General features: G+C 39.5%; 1 protein-coding gene across 5 annotated transcripts in view; it reads right to left on the reverse strand.

Moving 5' to 3' along the window:
* Positions 1–525: 525 nt before the first annotated feature.
* LOC123982144 (electrogenic sodium bicarbonate cotransporter 1-like) overlaps positions 526–19,030 on the reverse strand; it is a 30,543-nt gene continuing 12,038 nt past the window's right edge. Inside the window, exons 5-27 of one of the 5 annotated variants that reach the window (XM_046067552.1) lie at positions 18,713–18,873; positions 18,435–18,614; positions 18,119–18,214; positions 17,287–17,363; positions 16,270–16,427; positions 16,041–16,128; positions 14,178–14,332; positions 13,687–13,803; positions 12,704–12,878; positions 11,199–11,332; positions 9,287–9,549; positions 8,757–8,809; positions 8,419–8,604; positions 7,700–7,813; positions 6,896–7,057; positions 6,172–6,350; positions 5,367–5,439; positions 4,506–4,574; positions 3,810–3,983; positions 3,556–3,720; positions 3,306–3,399; positions 2,948–3,025; positions 526–2,822 (exon numbers count right to left, since the gene is read on the reverse strand). In XM_046067552.1, coding sequence (XP_045923508.1) covers positions 2,982–3,025; positions 3,306–3,399; positions 3,556–3,720; positions 3,810–3,983; positions 4,506–4,574; positions 5,367–5,439; positions 6,172–6,350; positions 6,896–7,057; positions 7,700–7,813; positions 8,419–8,604; positions 8,757–8,809; positions 9,287–9,549; positions 11,199–11,332; positions 12,704–12,878; positions 13,687–13,803; positions 14,178–14,332; positions 16,041–16,128; positions 16,270–16,427; positions 17,287–17,363; positions 18,119–18,214; positions 18,435–18,614; positions 18,713–18,873 — 2,917 coding nt within the window. In that variant the 3' untranslated portion in view covers positions 526–2,822; positions 2,948–2,981. The remainder of the gene's footprint in view (positions 2,823–2,947; positions 3,026–3,305; positions 3,400–3,555; positions 3,721–3,809; positions 3,984–4,505; positions 4,575–5,366; positions 5,440–6,171; positions 6,351–6,895; positions 7,058–7,699; positions 7,814–8,418; positions 8,605–8,756; positions 8,810–9,286; positions 9,550–11,198; positions 11,333–12,703; positions 12,879–13,686; positions 13,804–14,177; positions 14,333–16,040; positions 16,129–16,269; positions 16,428–17,286; positions 17,364–18,118; positions 18,215–18,434; positions 18,615–18,712; positions 18,874–19,030) is intronic. The other 4 variants (XM_046067551.1, XM_046067550.1, XM_046067548.1 and 1 more) reach the window with 4 other exon arrangements.

A 19,030-nucleotide genomic window follows, 5' to 3' on the forward strand; every position in this document is an offset into this window, starting at 1 on the left:
GATGTCATGGAAAAAACATTGATGTTCTCTCCCACACCAGAGGAGCCATCTATTACGCATTTTTTCTTCTTGGCAGTGACAAAAACACAGTGACGCATTGTAATGAGCCAATTAGTTTCATTACAGCCAACTCAAGTCCTGTGATCGTGGGAACTATGCAGCTTCCTTTCTTATCTTTGCTGTGAGACTGAGCGCTTACAGCAGGATGTGATGTGATGATGGTGTCTACAGCTTAGCTCCAAGCTTGAAGTCAACCCAATTCATCCCCTTAAAAACACATGTGCAAATCTGTAAATGTGTCTGCATCTTCCAAACCAGATATTTGCTGTAGTAACCTTATTGTTGTGACCCTTTTAACTGACATGTGCGCTTGCATAAGATGTATATTCATAAGTAAACCCTCTGTATGTTGTGCAGATCATATCTAATGTACATGTGAGACTTCACGCAACTCTCTTAATCACTTGGAAACAAATCCTTTGGTGCATGGTCCCAACTCTTATAATAAACACATCCACACACATATTTAAGAATCATTTGGACTGTTTTATTGCTCTCATTCAAATCACTACCCCATAAAAAAGACATTTGCTTCTTTCTGAGTAACCTATGGTTATTAAGTACATTAGATGCATGTATAAAATTGGTTTCAGAGTTAGAACATCAAATATATCACATTAAATGTGGACCAGAAAGTCAAAAAGTCAAGATACACAGTTCACAGAACAAAGTGGAAGACGTGTGGTTTTTGATTTTTGTTTCAAAAAATGTGGTTTAAGACATTAACAGTCTGTTTCACATCTTGACAGAATATAGATGTGATCGTGAAATTAATTAATTACAGCCCTTATTTGCTCTACAAATCAGGAACAGCACTGATTGTAAATGTCCTTTTCGTCAAGGTATATATGCACATTTCAAATAATTGAGATGTATTACATTCAGATATGAATTAATATCCTAAGTCAGTGAATCAGTTGAAATTGCAGTGTATACTTCAATCAGCAATAGAAGCACGTTCAAGCCATGTGAATAATACAGGAAGTATTAAAGACATTGCGTATCAAACTGTCACTAAATGGAATTTAGATAATGATACATTGAAGATAAGATACTGAAGTGAAGCTGTTGCACAAACACTTTTTACCCTGTATACTGTAAAAGCAGTAGCTCTTCAAGAAGCAAGAAGTTGCAACATTGCATTGCTTCACAGTGATTGTTGATTTGCATAAAATAACATTACATTTTAATAAACAAATTACTGTGATTGAAAATGCATCACATTAACAGCTTCTCAATATGATAACATTTCAAAAAGGGAAATTCAACTCAAATAGGATTTTAGGGCTGAGTTCAGGGTCAAATGTTGAGAACAATGAAGTGCATTCATTCCAATGGGTTAAAAGGGAGCCCCCACCAACTCTAGTAACCCCACAAAAATTATGTTATATTGGTGTTGTTTTATTATCAGATAATGCAATTTGAGGTGTTATTTTCCCTCTATGTGATAATAACAAACAAAACAACAATTTTGCTTTTGGGATGAAAAACCTAAAATGTAATTTTTGGTTGCATTACCCTATAAAATACACCAAAAAAGCTCCTATATAGTGCCAGGTGAACAAAATAAATCAGTGTTTCATCACAAATAATTGCACAACAGATGTTTTTAATATATAATGCCTGGCACCTACAGAAAAATAAGAGGTAGAGCTACATACAAGTATAATACATCTATATATCCCTAAAACAGGGAAATGTCAGCTGAGTGGATACAGACCACAGAAAGAATATCTGGATCTGAATTTGCACAAATGGGGAAGTTAAATGGTGAAGCCATACTTAAGATCCACACAGCAAATTATTTTGCTGAGAGTTTCAATATAATAAATATAGAAAAAAGGGTAGGAAGGAAGATAAGGAAACGAAAGTATAAGTTCCATTCTGTATGGTGTTGAATAATTTACTTACCATACTGAAACAAACACAATATTCTTACATTATTTTCTGGATATGTTTTATGAATATGCAGCCTTCAGTGGATGCTTGATAAATAATGAATATGCCCATAAATACAATATTAATGTCCGCTCATGACTGTGCACAGATGACCTTTTGCAGTCACTACAAGTAAAGGAGGATTTCTTTCTGTGCTTGCCTCCAAATGCAGTACCTCCACTATGTTTTAATCTTAAGATTCCAGTAGTTGTGACTTCACCTCTATATAAAACAGTACTTTCAGAAGAGAGGCTGGTTATGTTCGGTGTCATTAAAATATTTAATAAAAAAACTGTGGGGAACTCCTCCTGATATGTACAGACTGGAATAATGATGTAGATGCTATAAAGCCACCTGTATTCTACAAATCTACAGTATCCTGGATATCTTTAATGATAAAATATCTATATCTATATATATAAATTATTAGCATACACATTAATAAGATACTAATGTCCCATAAAAACTGCATACAGATTACCTTGAGTAACCTTTTTGTTTTCTGCAAGAACTCATGCAGATGAAGAACACTCAAACGTATCTTGTGTCAGCCCTCATTAAAATTCAGTACCACCAAAGTGCTTCAATTTTAAGAGACAATACTTTCAGCTATTCTGATTTAAATCCTCATATGAGGAATATTATAAATAGCGTTACAAAAGAGGATGTTTATGCTTGCTATGTTGTGCTGCTTCTGCTTTATCTTTGGATAATTCAGTCACAGATCTGTTTCCGAGCCCTTCTTCCAGAAGACACCGTTATCCTCAGAGTCCCTCTTTATTCGAATGTGAGGCAAACCTTTTGTGTATGAACCCCTGTCAAGACTGAAAAATTAAAAGGGATATACAGAAATATAAATATGGTGTTGTATGAACTCAAAAAAAATACAGTATGAATTATTATTTTCTTTCAGAGAAAATATGTGACACCAAAGCCAGCTTGTACTCACTCACTCGGCCACTGTGGGAGACACAAAGTAGTCCTCAGCACGTCGAATGCGGGTTAAGGAAAGTCTGGGATTGATCTCCTGGGGGTCAAAGAAAAACAAAACACTTACACATACTTCACAAACACTTTGAAACTTCAAATGGGCCAGCAGGGAGGAAGGTAAGCACAGCAAAGCAGCTTTTAGGGCAAAACTGGCAGATTAGAACAGTGTTAAAGAAAAGCATATTGATATTTTACAGTGTTAGTGCATGTAGGAAAGGCTAGTATGGCAGGAGAAAATGTGAGCATTCAGCCTTTAGAAGCAAAGTTCCGAGCAGTCCTTGAAAGCTACGGCAAAGCAAACCCTGGCTAGTACTCACTATCCAAAGATTTATCACCCAACATGGGCTCCGTTTCCATCATATCCATAGAGATTTTAATACTGGGAATATTTTCATGGTAGGGGTAGTCAGACTGTAGGAGGAGGTAGGGAGAAGATTAACACTTATGGACTTTGTGAAGATCTACAGGAGGCTATAGACAATCACATGACAACAATGAATTCTGGTATACTTGTACATCTATCTACAAATACAGGCCATTCAAAATTTAGGTCGAAAGAATACTTACAAATTCGATTTCGCTGTCGATGCTTCCTTTCTTTTTGTTTTTCTTTTTCTTCTCATCCTCTTTCTTCTTTTTGTCTTTCTCTGGGATGACATCATCCAGGTAGCTGAGGTCATGTTGGGAGAACACGTAGTCCATCGCCTTACGGACAGCAACCAGTGCCAAGATCTGTAGACAAAAAGTTTGATTAGCTTTCATTCCCAGATGGAGTTCTGTGTTTGTGTTCAGCTGTATCTGTGATTGCAGCCTTTTCTCACCATGACAGGGAAGATGATGGCAGCCACAGTAGACTTGAGGACCCAGAGGAGGGCCAAACACAGGCCCTGGATGAAGGTGAAGAGGTGGATGCGTCTCTGGGGGACGTGCCGCAGGTAGATCAGGTCCGGCTGGTGCTTGGCTGGCATCAACAGCAGCTGCAGACGGTCCATGAACTGAAACAGGCAAACAAACAGGCAGCAACAGGTTAGTAATGCTTCACAGTAATGTAGTTGTAATCCCGGTCACGCTTCGTTACTTCAACATTTTGGAGCTCAGCTTGACTGCTGTCTTAGCCGTTTGATTGAGGGTTTTGTCTCTGTGCGTTCAGAGGACAGACTGGTGCAGGACGCGTTAGCATGGCACAGGAGCTGGAAGTGTGGAGAGGCATTTTGCCTCTACCAAAAGAGGACAAATACACCTCCTGCTAACTAAGTGTCTGAACTGCATCCTAGCCACCAGTAGCTTTGCTTATATGTTTAAGGGGCTGTGTAAACCCTGCTGTCAATGGGTTACGCTGATATTTGCTGTTAATGGTCAGTAACTACTTCCAAACTATAGGCTGCCTCCATGTTAAACCACAATGTCTTGTTTTCTATTTCTACACATGTTAACTGGGGCATGCAGGCATGGACTACTGTAATTTAAGTAATAAAATGTAATGGGTAATTGATTGCAATTTCTGCCTGGTCACTCACCTGGACACCATTGAGTGACGCCACACCCATGTAGAGGAACACACCGTAGAGCACAGGCATGGGAATGAACTGAAGGACAGAGAGCACAAAGAAAGGTTATTAATGTGATATGTGACAGGCTGTAGAAATGTCAGATTAGGTTAAATAAAATGTTGACTTTAAGAGATGCTAGAGATGTTTGTGGTGTCTTCATACAGATAATGAGAATGTGCATATTTAGCATCATTGCTTCGTTTAAAAATAGTCCACAAGCAGCTTTTCTAAGAATGTTTTTTAGTAGACACATCAGTGAGACCAGTCACATTGCTGCAGGGTTGGTAACTAGTTCCTCAGTATTGGCCATGGGACTTTAAAGCAGTGGAAAAATCAACTACAATCTGGCAAGCTAGTGCAGAACTTTGCTATGAAATTTTTTATAAAAATAAAATCTACTTCTGGCTTAAATATTGCTCAAGTCAGAACTTATACTAAAGATTTTGCATCTTTCCCAGTCACTATAGTATACTGGATGAGAAGCCAGTCTGGAAAGGAAAATGTATCCACAGGACTAGAGGCACGGTATTCAACATTTCCACAAGGGGGAGTACCAGCTCCAACAATCTCCTCTCAGTGACTTCACATCTTTCATTTGGCAGCTTTATGTGGGAATGGAAACTGTAAAGCACTCAGCTGCAATCGGAGCTTAAGCCCCAATGAACATGCTTATTTCACATCACATTACTTCAACTATGGGAGTTCCTAATCGGATGAATAAAAGATTTGAAATTATTTTAAATTTGAGGGGGGTGACAGGAGTTTGTCCTAAAAGAGCCAGACAGTAATCCATATTTCCATGGAAGAATTAAGAACTTTGAGCATTACCTTGAGGATAGGGGCCATGAAGACAGAGACTCCCGTCAGGAGGAACACAAAGATACCAGTGACTCTTTGCTCCCTGGATTGGTGGAAAAACACATAAAGTAACAACCCTCACATGCATGAAAGGCAAGATAACATTTTTTTTCCCCCACGATCTCCTCCAGTTTAGTCATCCTCTCTAAAACACATCTGATGTACATGTACATCTGTATATATAGACAGCTGTGCAAAGACTTTTGTTTCTTTTTATTGTCGAAGATTCTTTTCTCTCTTCTTTTTCTGTTCCTCTCCTTCCTGGTTGCTTAAATCCTGTGTGATTATGTGGGGATGCTTATTTCTGGCCTTTTTTTCTCCTCTTCTCTTACTGTTGGAAATAACTATTTTTGTCTGTGTACATGATTTCTTTATGTAAAAAAACAAAAATGGGCTCTGCATTGACCATTTATGATTAATCATAGGAATAGAGCAGGTGTAATCAAGACTTTGCCACTTTTTCAAATTGATTGTTAATTTTCAAATTGATTATGATTTATATATGGTGAACTGTGCAACTGTTGGTATAGATTTTACACACAGCATTATGGACCATGGCCCTAAAAACTCTTAGTCTGCCTTCTAGCCACCTGCCAAGAGGTTTATTATTTGCACCTGGGAATCCAAATGAAATGCAATTAATAACCTGGCACTGTCAAATGTTGACAATACTAATAGAGAAAGGGGTAGAAACATTTGCACTGTACTATCATGTAAGAAACTATTTCATTCTTAAATGACGTCAACACAATATCCAGCAGCTGCGTTAACCCACCTCACACCCAGGAATTTTGGCTGCTCCCCAGGGGCCGATGTCTGGGTCTCCATTTTCAAAGAGTCGATGTGGGCGATGGAGATGACAGTGGCAGCCACATACCACGGCAGGCCCATGAAAGAGCAGATGATCATCAAGATGGCAACCCAGAACAGATCCAAGTGATACCCTGCCCCTTTCTGAGAGGAGACATGAGGAAAGAGAGCAGATGAGCAGAAGTATGAGTTTATCAGGAATAAGACCACAAGAGGAGAGATTCTTTACAGTCAAGTATCCAGATAAAGTATGAATCAGGAGGCAGTTTTTAAAAAGAGCACACAAATGTATACTAATAGCAAGCAGAGCCATAGCAACCTTAGAGGACCTCAGTTTATTTTTTACCTTAATGAGATGATGTTTACCATCTATAATTATATACAAATGTAATACAGCATAATTAGGTCAACAAGATGAATCAAAATTAATGGATTTTTCCCACCAGAAATGTTCCACCACTTGAAAGGCTTTCAAAACAGCATTTAAGCAATTGTACAGGGTGATATAATTTGCAGAATATATTACAACAGTTAAATATATAGATGTGGAAAAAGAACATTTTACAACTTTTTGACTGCCCATTATTTTTATTTTCAGTAGTTTTCGGTACAGTTTTATCCTTGTTTGTATCCATTCACTGTATCCTAGAATTTTAAAAATGATTAAATCTTTAAGGTTGTGCACCAACCTTGAGTTTGTGCTCTTTCCTGTTGACAATCACAGCAGTGATCTGCTGGTCCATAAATATCAGAATGGTAACCAGCAGAGCGGGGAGTGCTGCTGCCAGGTACACCCACCAAGGGTTCCCTCCAAAAGGAGGAATAAACCAGCCCCTCAGTGGACTTGTGGGCTAGACAAAAACAATAAGAAGAACGAGACTGTTAAAGTGATCTGGACCCCCATTACATGGAGACACCTGACAGTTTATCATCTTATTTCTGCATGTACACAGTTAATATCTCTTAGACATGGATAACATTTCAAATAGAACAGGGGATACCTAATTCGAAGTGGTTACTCTACACTGTGTCTGAAGTTACTGCTGCATCATTACATGACGGAAATTCTGTCTCTGGTCGAACAAAGCTGTCTCTGTATTTGCAACTATAAGATCCTCTGTGTTCTCACATCACCTATAATCAAGTTGTCATTTGATGCAGGTACCCGCTCCTCTACCCCGTGATTCCCTTCCTCTATGTCAAAGCAGGGGGCTCTTAACACCAGCTGAGGAATTTTTGAGCTTAGCAATCTCGAAGACTGACTGTACCTTAGCTCAGGTGATGTGTATCACTTAATGAGCAAACTACAAAGAAAGCATTATACCGGGATTTCAGCTTTCTAGCAGAAACATAGCTCATTATCAGTGTAATCAGAAGAAACTGCACCTGGCTGGACATTGTCATTCAGTGCAATAGTTTCAAACGCACAATGAAATGGTCACTATTTTATCACTTTTTCTATTACAAGTACTTCTTCCATGTGTGGTATGTACCTTGAATTCACTTGGCACTATGAGCTTTGGAGTGTTCACACCGACAAGGGCGTCCACGCCACAGAAGAGAAGAATGGCCAAGATGATCGCAAAGTCACTGATGAGCTTCCTCACCTAGAAGGTGGAAACATTTACAGAAGGTTTGACAGGGTTTTAGCATGTAGCAGTATGAAATACTTGTTCTAGAGACATTTTTCTTACATACATTTGACAAAGTAGCGAGAACAACTATTGAATTAATAGTTTTGCAAATGGTAAATGTCTGTGCCTGATATCACAACATCCACAAAATGTCAGTGTCAATTTGTAAGCTTTTATCTCGAAGCACTAAATACAACTTCATGCCACTAGCATGGCTTAAGATTCTTAGTCTAGTTGTTCAAAATTTAACTCTTTGTTGGTATTCATTTATTTTGGTGATTTACCAGAAAAGTGTTGCCAATTTCAATAAACTATAAATTAAGTAGAAATGATTTATGGATCTGAGCTTGAGCCTCATGTCTTATCTTCATCAAACACTGTTAAGAGTGTGAAATCTGACCTCCCCAAATTGACACTTGAGCTTGTCGACTAAGCTGAGAATTGCTGGTTACCCGTTTGAGGAACATCTGTAATGTCACTAACGGTTTTAACTGGATGTTCACTGCTTCTGGCTTGAATTAAAAAAACAAAAACAAAAAAAAACAGCTACACATTCATTGATGTGTCCTATCACTCACTGTAGTGGGGAAGAAGCGGCTCGTCTTGAATGTCTTCAGTGCCATGGAACAGGTGTAAGTCCCAAAGAACAAGATGAAGGACATCAGGGTGATGTCAGGCACATAGCCACAGGCCTCTCCGACCAGCTGCCCACCGAATTGAAGACACTGCTGCCTGGTGAGGGATGCCCAGGTGGCATTCACTGGCTGGAGAGACGAGGACAAAGAGGTTCCTTTAACCAACAAGCAACAATCTTTGGAGAAAAACATCAACGAATTAAGCTACAGTTTATAAAATTCTGAATCCATGCTACTTAATGTCACAAAAACAAGGACACTACATTACATCATTTACATACCAGATCAGTACTGTTTGTCCAGGCAGAGAAATCAAGGAGTTCTGATGAGTTTCCTAGTAAAGAGAAACAATGGTAATTAAATCACCAACTTACTTCCAGTATCATACTTGCCATTTTGTATCAGTATCAACATCTCTATCCCCAAACAATCCTGCCAAGTCACTCGCAACACAGAAACTTATAGGGCTGTTGAGAAAGTCAACAGTAGTATCTACAGGCCAACACATACTAGTATCATTTGTTACTTCCACTGTAAACATGGCAAAATAAGTTGAAAGCTTTGTTTAATATACAGTAGTAACATCATTGCCAAAATAGATAAAACCAAATATGACTGTTCAGCTTTCACTGTCTGGTATCACTGGTGATACCGAGATTCTGATGGTGCAGAATGAGTAGTTTTTTGGCAAAGGATGGTTCAAGATTACTGAGTTGTGGTATAAGACACTACCGATGTTACTGGATACAGTAAAACTACTTCTATAATCTAACTTTATGTGCCCATTCCAGCACAAGATAAGACCACGTACCAGGCGTGCAGCGGCAGTCGTACTGTGTGACAAGGTTGGGATCGTATTCGGCGTTAATTGGGTTGTGGTGGCCAAGCTTTATCATCTTTTTGAAAGCGTCATAGATGAAAATGAAGCTGATAAGCGCAGAGAAGCCTTCCTCTGTGAAACGCGTGAAGTACTGCACCAGGAAGCTGGCGTCTGTGGCGACCAGCACAAGACAGAATAGACCCGACCACAGGCCGATCCACAGCCTGAACTCAAGGTAGTCAAACCCGTTGTCTCTGAGGAGAAAGACAGATTTGGCACAGAGCGAGTGGTTATTGTGTAATTTCCAAGTAAATATAATCTATCTTAAGACTTCACAGAAGATTCAGTCATTCCTGTCTAACCTGACTGGCATTTCAAACATTGGTCAATTATACTATATTAATTGCAGAACAAATCAGTCTGTTTTGTTCATGTACGATGTTTTGCTAAACTTCTCAACAGAAGTTTGTTGTGTGCACGGTTAAATATATTACAATTCAAGGTACTGCACCGTCTGCGCTACTCTAACTCCAAACCTTTGAAAATGTCCCTTTGGCACATATGTTTATGCTAATGCACTGGACGTCAACTCATCCCCCAAACTATTCAAAATGGATTAGAGATCTAGTTTCTTTTTAAAATTGGAGAAAATTAAGTTTTGGCTGCAGGGACATTCAAGGAATGGAGGAATTCAAATCTACTTTCAATTGAGGACTTTCTCTACAGCTTCATAACTCTTTCCGGTTACCATAGGCTCATTTTACTTGTTTAGTTTCTGTTTTGTTGTTTTCAGAGGTAGAGAGATTGTGTTTTTTGTGTGTGTTTTTGAGAACATACATAACATACTACAAGTGCTTTTTAAAGCTGTCACTTGCCACCACAGTTATCAGCAGGCTTTCACCTTTCTGCAGCTAGCTGCTGCCTCTGACTCAGTAAATGTTGACTTGAGGCATGGAAACATTTGAAGGGCACAGACGCCACAACATTCTTCACTCAGAGCAAAATTAAATGAGAGTGAATTATTAATAATGGAACACAATCAGCGTGGAGTTTGGTAATGCTAGAAGACTCTCTCTGGGAGAGGAAGGGAGTACAGTGTGGAGGAGGAGGGAGAAGTCAGCATTTAACGACCTTCACTACCTGGTACTATCAGGTACTGTGAAACTACATGTTAAATCTGCACAATACATTTAGAGCATTTAACACTGACACTTTTGTGTAAAGAGACTTAGAATAAGTACATTTGTCAGAAGAAAGTGAATAGCACTAGATCGCTGTCAATAGAACAATTTCAAGCTCATAATTGCTACGTAGACTGCGGCTAAGATGCTACATACGATAACTGCTCCCAGAGGTGAAATAGGTGGACTCTTTGTGTGTGTGTGTGTGTGTGTGTGTGTGTGTGTGTGTGTGTGTGTGTGTGTGTTTACAGATAGAGGAAGATAAACAAGTTAGCAAATGCTCATTAATAATGTCAGCTCCACACCCCACCCCATAGATAATGCTGTTACAGGAGGTAATGTCCTGCTGAAGGCCCCTTATTACGCTCTCTGGTCTTGTCCCCAAGTCAAAAGTTGCAAGCAAAAACACATGGAAAATTTATATTCAGCTGGCAAATGTGCCTGCCAACAGATCTGTAGTAAGCACTAAAGGTTCCAGTGAGATACTGGAAAAATAAACAAACATTAAGGCAAAATTGCATATCCACTGTAAATGTGAAATATCTTTATTCCTTACATTTTCATTTTATTTATAGGGGCACGCATGTCTGTAAATACACAAACAACAATAAATCTGTCCTTTGGGGATAGGTAATCTATAAATATACCCATGCTACTGTTAAGTGTTGAACTCTATTTCACCCTTGCTAATACCACTGAATGACTTATCAGTAACTTCTCACTTGCTGAAGTTGAAGAGGAGTCTCTCAAAGACGAGCACTGGACCTGTGCTGCTGAGAATAGTCAGGGGCTGACCAGCCAGCAGACAGAACACTGCTCCTGTCAGTGCCGTACCCAGGAAACTTTCCAACACTCCCTGCAACACAGCACACAGGGAAAACACATACAGACTTTACACACAGCTCATGGAGCCTAAGAGACCAAGAACATATACAGAAGATCACATTCACATGTTGAGCATGACCCCATATTAACTATCTTGGAAAAAAATTGTTCAGACAGACACATTCTTTCATCAGCATCAGCATATCCGTATTTCTTCTATTCCATTTCTGCAACTTCTTCTGAGCCACGAAACATCAATACTGTAACTTTGCTTACTCAGCTAGAAGCTTTGTTTTCCCTATACACATCATACAGCTGCAGGGCTTGCCCATCAGGACAGGCCTGTTTCATCTCCAGTCACGTCAGTTGTAAAGACTATGTATTCACAAGCCCAATACCACATAGATACAGTAAAACTACAGTAGTAGTCTAGGGTTAATTATTCTGTAGTATTCAAAATAAAATACTATGCATGAATAGGTTATTATTACTGTAATTATGTGCTGTACAAATACTTGGACAAATTATTTTGCTCTTTTGGTAACACTGTTTTTAAAACGTTCATGTCAATGAAGCCTTTTCAATTGAACTGATATAGAAACAGGCTGTATTCCTGAGACTTGTGCTGAGAAAGGTAAGGTGACGGTAGGGATTCCCTCAACTGCCTTCAGAGTGGAGCACTGGTGGTGGTGGTGGGGGTAGTGCAAATGCAGTCATGACGAGCCCACAGTGGCTGTGTAATCTGGATCTGTGGTTATTTACAGCCTGGGCAAATCCCTGAGGCCGGTGCTCTGCAGGTATTCTAGGATGCAGCTCTTTGTCATGAGGGAACCCAAAGCCAAGTACCTTAGTGACTGGACAACCCTATACACTCAGCCATCAGGGGCACCAGGATGGATGTAGTAGTGTATGCTATCATACTACAAATTGTAGTCAACAGCAGGTACAACAGATGGCTGCAGTATGAGCCTTTGAGCTCCAAATTAGCATGGCTTATCAGCAACTCTTTTTGTTATTCATTAATTTGTAATTTAACATGGAGAGCTATAGTATGACAGAGGTGAAAATCATAAAACAACATCTTAAAACAGATTAATTCCATTAAGTATAGGATACATACAGTGCCCAGCTCTTGTGAACCATATTTCAATTTGGTTACATTAGAAAAAGCAAAATCTGCCACGTGAGTAAAAAGATGAAGAAGGGAGTACATAAAGAGATACGCAACACAAAAGTTTAGTACGGAACCATTATAGCTTTCCACGGTCACTTTTGTAAAAACACAACCTACTTTATTATTAAAATCTACCTGGAAATGATGACACAACACGCTTCAGGCTTCGACATTTTCAAGGGGTACTCCACCACTTTCACACATGAAGTTCAGTCTCGTGTTTGTTACCTGCATGTTTTCTGTAGCATCACCAAGTAAACCTCCAAATGTGATCGCATTGGTGACTGTGCCCAGATAGATGAATAAGATGGTTGACAGAGACTGGATATGTATTGCATCATAAAAGTCACTGGCAAAAAATGGCAGCTTTCGCTTGATATCCAGGACAAGACCTCCACAAAACCTTAAAGACAGAACCATTTAAGTTAGTAGATGCAACATAATTTCCAGAACTTGTCTTACTTCTGCTATATAAATGACAGACAAGGTGGGGAAAAAAAAACATTACTTTACTAAAAATATTAATGTTGTAGTCAGCTGAAATCAACATAAGCATCTTTATTCAGCACTCCTTTTCCATGCTTACCATTGCTGGGAAGGGTGACAGTTATTAACGGGAACAACACAGTTTTAATTAGGGTAATTGGTTGCATTTGAAACAATACTTTTTACATCCACTCAAAGTTAGGATGTTAACAAATAAATCAGACAATGCAATAGCAATTTATTTATATTCCCAAACTTATGGTCTTGAAATAAAATCTCGAGTCCTCAATGTCCGAGACCAAGACAAGAACGAGTACAAATGCGGTCGAGTCCGAGATGAGACCAAGACCATCAAAAAGTGATCTCAGGACCAGTCTGAAGGAGGAGACTTGGCATTGAATGAAAAAATGTTATGCAATAATGAAGTGCTTTCCTTGTTCTCCAGTCGTGTGAAATTTTTACTTATTGGAAACTTACTGGAAGGCAAAAATATTATGTTATGATTCTTACTGTACGATGCATATCTTCACTGTCAACAATCATATGCAATCAGGATTATGACCAATATGATAATGTCCTCGTTCTTTTATTAAATAAAAATGTTTATTTAGACAACACACTGTTTTCAAAAGGCCACCATCTGTGAGGATGACATGACTTCTTATTTTTATATTTATTTCACTGTAGCTAAAATCATTTTGTTAAGAAAGTGAAATCTTCATTACTTTCTAGTGCGCTGAAGCTCCTCTCCAACCTGGTGTCCTCCTCCCCCGCCATGTCCCCCATCATGGGGAGTGTCGCCATTCATCTGAGGTGCTTCTAATCCAGCATACATGTTCTTCCTTTAACAACAGAAGATTAACAGTCACATTCCACAAGCCTTCAATAGAGTAGACATTCATTTCCAATTATGCTATACAGGCATAACAGATTATTGAATGTACTATAGAGAGGATCTTTTCTGATACATAATATAATCTGATATGTTCCTATTTCAGCTAATTGCTAAATAGTGGTTTTGTCATTTGTATTCTCAGAAGCACTGTTCAGCAAAAGTTACATAATCTTGTTTTAAGAACAGGTGAATGAGGTGATGTTGGAAAGATTTTTTCATGGTGTCAAATATATGTTCATGTAACAAACTAGATATATTTGTAATAGATTTATGTGCTGTGACTTCATCAATTTAGATTAGGTCATGTAGATTAGAGTGGACCTCTTGTCTGAAGAAGGCAGAGATTTTGGTGGCTCTATCCTGATGTCAGGGTCCCACTCTCCGGGTGGCAGGACAATGACCTCATCCAAGAACTCCTCGATACCAGCCAGCAGGTCCTGCCTGTGCTTTGCTTTATAGGCAATATCATGGAATACCTGACAGCAAACAAACATAACCAACCTATTAGTCATCAGCCAATCAATAATGCAACGTGTCCTTAAATTATTTATACAGGGCTTGACAGAAAAAACAAAATGGGCAATTACAATTGCTCACTTAAGAACACTGCGTACTCCCTTTTACTGGGTCACAGAGTGTAGCGTGTCAGTCAAATAATGGCAACAAACCTCACCACTATAATAATGACAAAAACCAAGAATTTTCTCTCTTTCACAATGTACACATATAATGATTAATTATGTGTGCGCACTCCAGGGCTACAGAGACAAGCTGGTAGAGTACTACTGGTCAGCATAGAGCTAATGAATGAAAAGGACAAACATCTGATAAATCTGTGACACAACTGTCTAGGGAGAGCAGAGAGGGTAAAGTTTAACTTAAGGAAATCCAGGAAAAACACTTCCTATCCTGCCACGTTGACATGAGATATAATGTGAAGCCTAGCAGAGGCCTGTGGGAATTGGCTCTCAGGGTTAAGAACGTTACAAGCATTTTAACATTCCTGACAACACAGAGAGGTTAAGTCAGGAGACGTGAAGAAGTACACCAGAGATGGACAAAAAGGATGTAAAAAAAAACAAAACACATAATAAAATGAAAACAAAAATGTTTGCCTTACTGTATTGGCCAAAATGCTGGCACCAAAAACAAATTTGTCTCCTACAACTACAACACACAGCTTAACAGTTAAGCTATAAACAGGACACTGCAAACAGGACTGGCTAGTCAAACTGCTGTGATGATTAATACAGCAATATCCAGAGAGCTAAGAGAATTGGCAAGAGGACAATTGCAGTAGGAGGTGTAGGTGTAATCATGGCATCTGGACCTTATAAATACTGACATAAATAAGGAATTGGGGAAAAATTGGCATTATTGATTATGCATCATGGTAATCATTTAGATATGCCACAGGCTGAACTGTAACGTCATTCTTTAAGTTTTCCTATAGCACTATTATCAAGCCAAAATTTGTGCAAAACCTTGGTTCATGACCAAATACTTTCAAATGACATTCCCATCAGCCTGAGCTGTGCTTTGTATTTAGCGCTAAATAATAAGTATTAGCATGCTAACACACCAAACTAAGATAGTTAACATGATAAACATGAAACAGATGTGTTATTTTATTTTTATTTTTTATGTACCATCAAACTGCCAGGGACTGCAAATGAAAATTAGCCTGTATGTCTAAAACTGCACATTTATACGAGTCCCTTCTTAAATAAAATAAACACAAACCTGTTACTGAAGTTTTATGTTTTTATGGCACATTTATTAGTACAGTATTAATTTTAAGTGACAGTCTACGGGCAGTAAATGAATGACTAATAAACATGCATTATACAGAGTGGAGAGATAAGAATCAGAAAGCTGTCCTTCATTTCTAGTAACTGGGTTTCACTGTCAGGAGGATAGGCCGCCTCAATCCAAAAGAGACCTCAAGATGCCATCATCTCAAGTTCACAACCAATCAGAGCTTAGATAGGAGGAGATCTATTGCGTTCGAGCAGTGAGGATCTTCTGTGCTCTGTATCAGTCCTGTTGCTTTACAGTTCAAAACAAAACTACAAGTACAGATACATTGCATCAAACCCAATGTCTCTGCACATTCTGAAGAGCAAATGTTAAGACAGTGAATGTAAAATGACAAATATCAAAATTAGCATAGTTCTATAGTACCTCATCTGACATCAGGGTGGCAATGGCCCTTCCAATTTCATGATAGGACTTTGCTTTACCTTTGGGCCCCAGCAGGACAAAAAGAAACCTGAGTAACAAAATGAAAATGAGATGTTAACAAAGTTGTTTCATTGTGGTTAGTCATGAGATCAATAAAATATGTGACTTCATCCAAGTCAAGTTCAAGTGAAGGTAATTATTTTTCAGATGCAGTTGTTATGTGCTCTACCTTGTGGGCACAGGGACTTCGGTTAGAGCCCCCAGCATAACCGCCTGCTGTAGACGGACAAACGCCACAAAGGGAGTTTCCAAGAAGTCTACCTCTCCGACCAGCACGTTTGATGCTTCTGCATCACGGGGCAATTTTTTCATGAACTTATTCTTCAGCTGTTAGGACAGAGAGAGCAAAGCAGGGAAGGAAAAGTCGTCCAATGAAAATGTCTGGCAGCACTGTAACAATGAATACACACCATTTGTTATGTAAGACAGTGAGCCATGCACACACAAACTCTTGTTCCCATGGATGATCAATCAGAGATGTGACATTTTCAATAGAAGTAGTGATTAACATGTGACTGTAACAAGGCCTGGACTGACATGGTGTTTTCAATGTCTTTATAAGCACGTTAGAACAGGTAGTGCCCGCCCTTTCCTAGAATTATGTGCAGAACAGCAGCTTGACTTTATGCCACCTAATCTACAGTCTTACACCAAACTGAAATGCAAAGTACACTGTGCTCATTTTGGACTTAGCAAAAGAATATACACATGACTTGTTGATGAAAGAATAGTTGCAGGGAGATGATTAACTAAGACTGTCATGTCAAAGGCCAGGCAATTTTGACAAATCTACAGGTGCATTAACTGTTGTTAGAGTGTAATTCCGGCTGTTACAGTTTAACTGCTTCTGAGAACTTTCATCTATGTGTGGTGTATCTGTAGGCCACACAGCCAAATTACAGTTGGCTACTCAATCATGAGTCATGACAGTGAGAGAAACTACATGTGCAGATGATAGAAACTCACATGATGGGATACAGTGAGCTTTTGTTGCGAGAGAAAGAGAAAGAGAGAGAAAGAGAGAGAGAGAGAGAGAGAGAGAGAGAGAGCGCTCATGCATACACACAGTACACATGACCCTGCATAGTGTTGGTTTGTGGTTGTGTTGAGACCCTATCCTCTACTAGGGTCCATAATAGCTTGCATATCCTATCTATGCAACAAAACGGAGAGTTGGGCGTATTACCTGATCTTTCTCTGGTTTATCAGAGAAGTCACTCAGGCTGTTGGAGGTGAGGTTTCGAGGGGCAGTCGTTGGGCTACCTGCAGAGAGATAAGACGCTGTTAGGATCAAAGAGACCCCCGGCAAAACATTTTGGCCTAGGTGGAGGACAAGTCCCAGAAAAGAAAGGCACCAGGAAAGTACATGATGAGAAGCCAGAAAACTCAGGACCTAGCTAAATGTGGCAAGGCTTAAGCTTTAGGACTAATGCCAGATGGTCATTCATTCAGGCGCTCCAGACAGAGGAGAGCTGGGATACATTGCTCTCTTAGGTCCGCTGCTTACACACGTCAGCAGAAGCATGCTTAGGCAACTATTGGCAAATGAGTGAGAATGTAAACTTACTCTAACTCAGTTAAATACAGTCCATTTACTCTGCCACTTTTTACTGACAATGCTAGAGAGTCTACAACATTTTAGCTTTCTGTTGCCAGATAAATATTTAGTTAAGTACAGTGGGCGTTACGGAGCGAAACTATTCTTTTGTTGTGAATTTCCACACTGATTTGCTTCAGTCTGTGGCACTAAACATCCGGCTCATCCGGCTTTTTAATGCAATGGCGTTACGAACCGTGGGTCGTTTATGTGTCTATGGTATGTTTTATGTATCATTTCTCTCTTTGCCCTAAGCAGGACCTTGCCCTGCCCCAATCCTGCTGCCAGTAGGCTGGGGAGTGCGGCTGATTCCACTCTCCTAATTAGTGAAGGAACTGGGTTTTTTTGTTTTATTTTTTTATAACATGGGAGTGTGTTCCAACTATGCTGCTTTCAGTAGGAGTGCTGTGACCTCACTTACAGAGGTATCCCATGCTGGAGCTCCTCATGACCTCGCATGGTTCCTCTGAGTCTTGTGGGGTAAAACAAGGCACAGGTTGTTCAATGGGGTTGCGTGCTATAACACCCAAGATGCAGGATGTCAGAGACCACATAGACCCAAAGAGAAGGTAAAAAAAGATAAAAAAAGACAAGGAAAAAAAAGAAGGAAAAGAAGTGAGAGGTTGTTTTAATCTAATACAAGAGTAGTTAGGATTTCATATCAGAAGTAAATCAGAAGACAAAGAGAAAAAAAGTGGAATTGGGATAAGAGGGTAAAAATTTTTAATTTTTATTACCATTCTCCTGGTTGGAAAACAGCCTACTTGCACTGGACACACTCTTGCCAATGTCGGCAAGGGAGCGCAAGTTGGACTTCTTGGTCTGGTGGCGATGCTTACGTAGCAGCGTGTACATGACCTTCTCCTTCAGGTCCGCCTTTAACTGACCAGACTCGATCTGGTTGTCTGTGATCATCTCTGTTAGATGGACAGATTGAAGATCAAAGTCAGCTTCACCTTCTTCAAAACCTTCAAATGGGCAAAGGTGTGCTGTTATTCTGGTCAACCCCACTTACCGACAACCTGCGGCAGTGAGGAGGCCTCCAAGTCCAGCATGATGGTGCCCTTCTCGATGCACGTTTTGAGTTCCATCAAACTGTGTAAAGAGAGCGTGGCCACATGAGGCTTACTCCAGCGCTCGCCGCCCTTCTCCACCTTCTCCTCAAACTTGATCCATCTGGACAGGCGAGGACAAAAGACACAGAAGTAGGGAGAGTGTTGAGATGTATTTACAGTACTGGACTCGTACTGCTGCCAATAAAACTGGTGTTCCTGAAAAAGCCCAGATGCCAGAGTCTGTATAATAATTTTTTCTCTCTCTCTCTCTCTCCCCC

The sequence above is a fragment of the Micropterus dolomieu genome, linkage group LG13 (assembly GCF_021292245.1).
Source record: "Micropterus dolomieu isolate WLL.071019.BEF.003 ecotype Adirondacks linkage group LG13, ASM2129224v1, whole genome shotgun sequence".
NCBI classification, from domain to species: Eukaryota; Metazoa; Chordata; class Actinopteri; order Centrarchiformes; family Centrarchidae; genus Micropterus; species Micropterus dolomieu.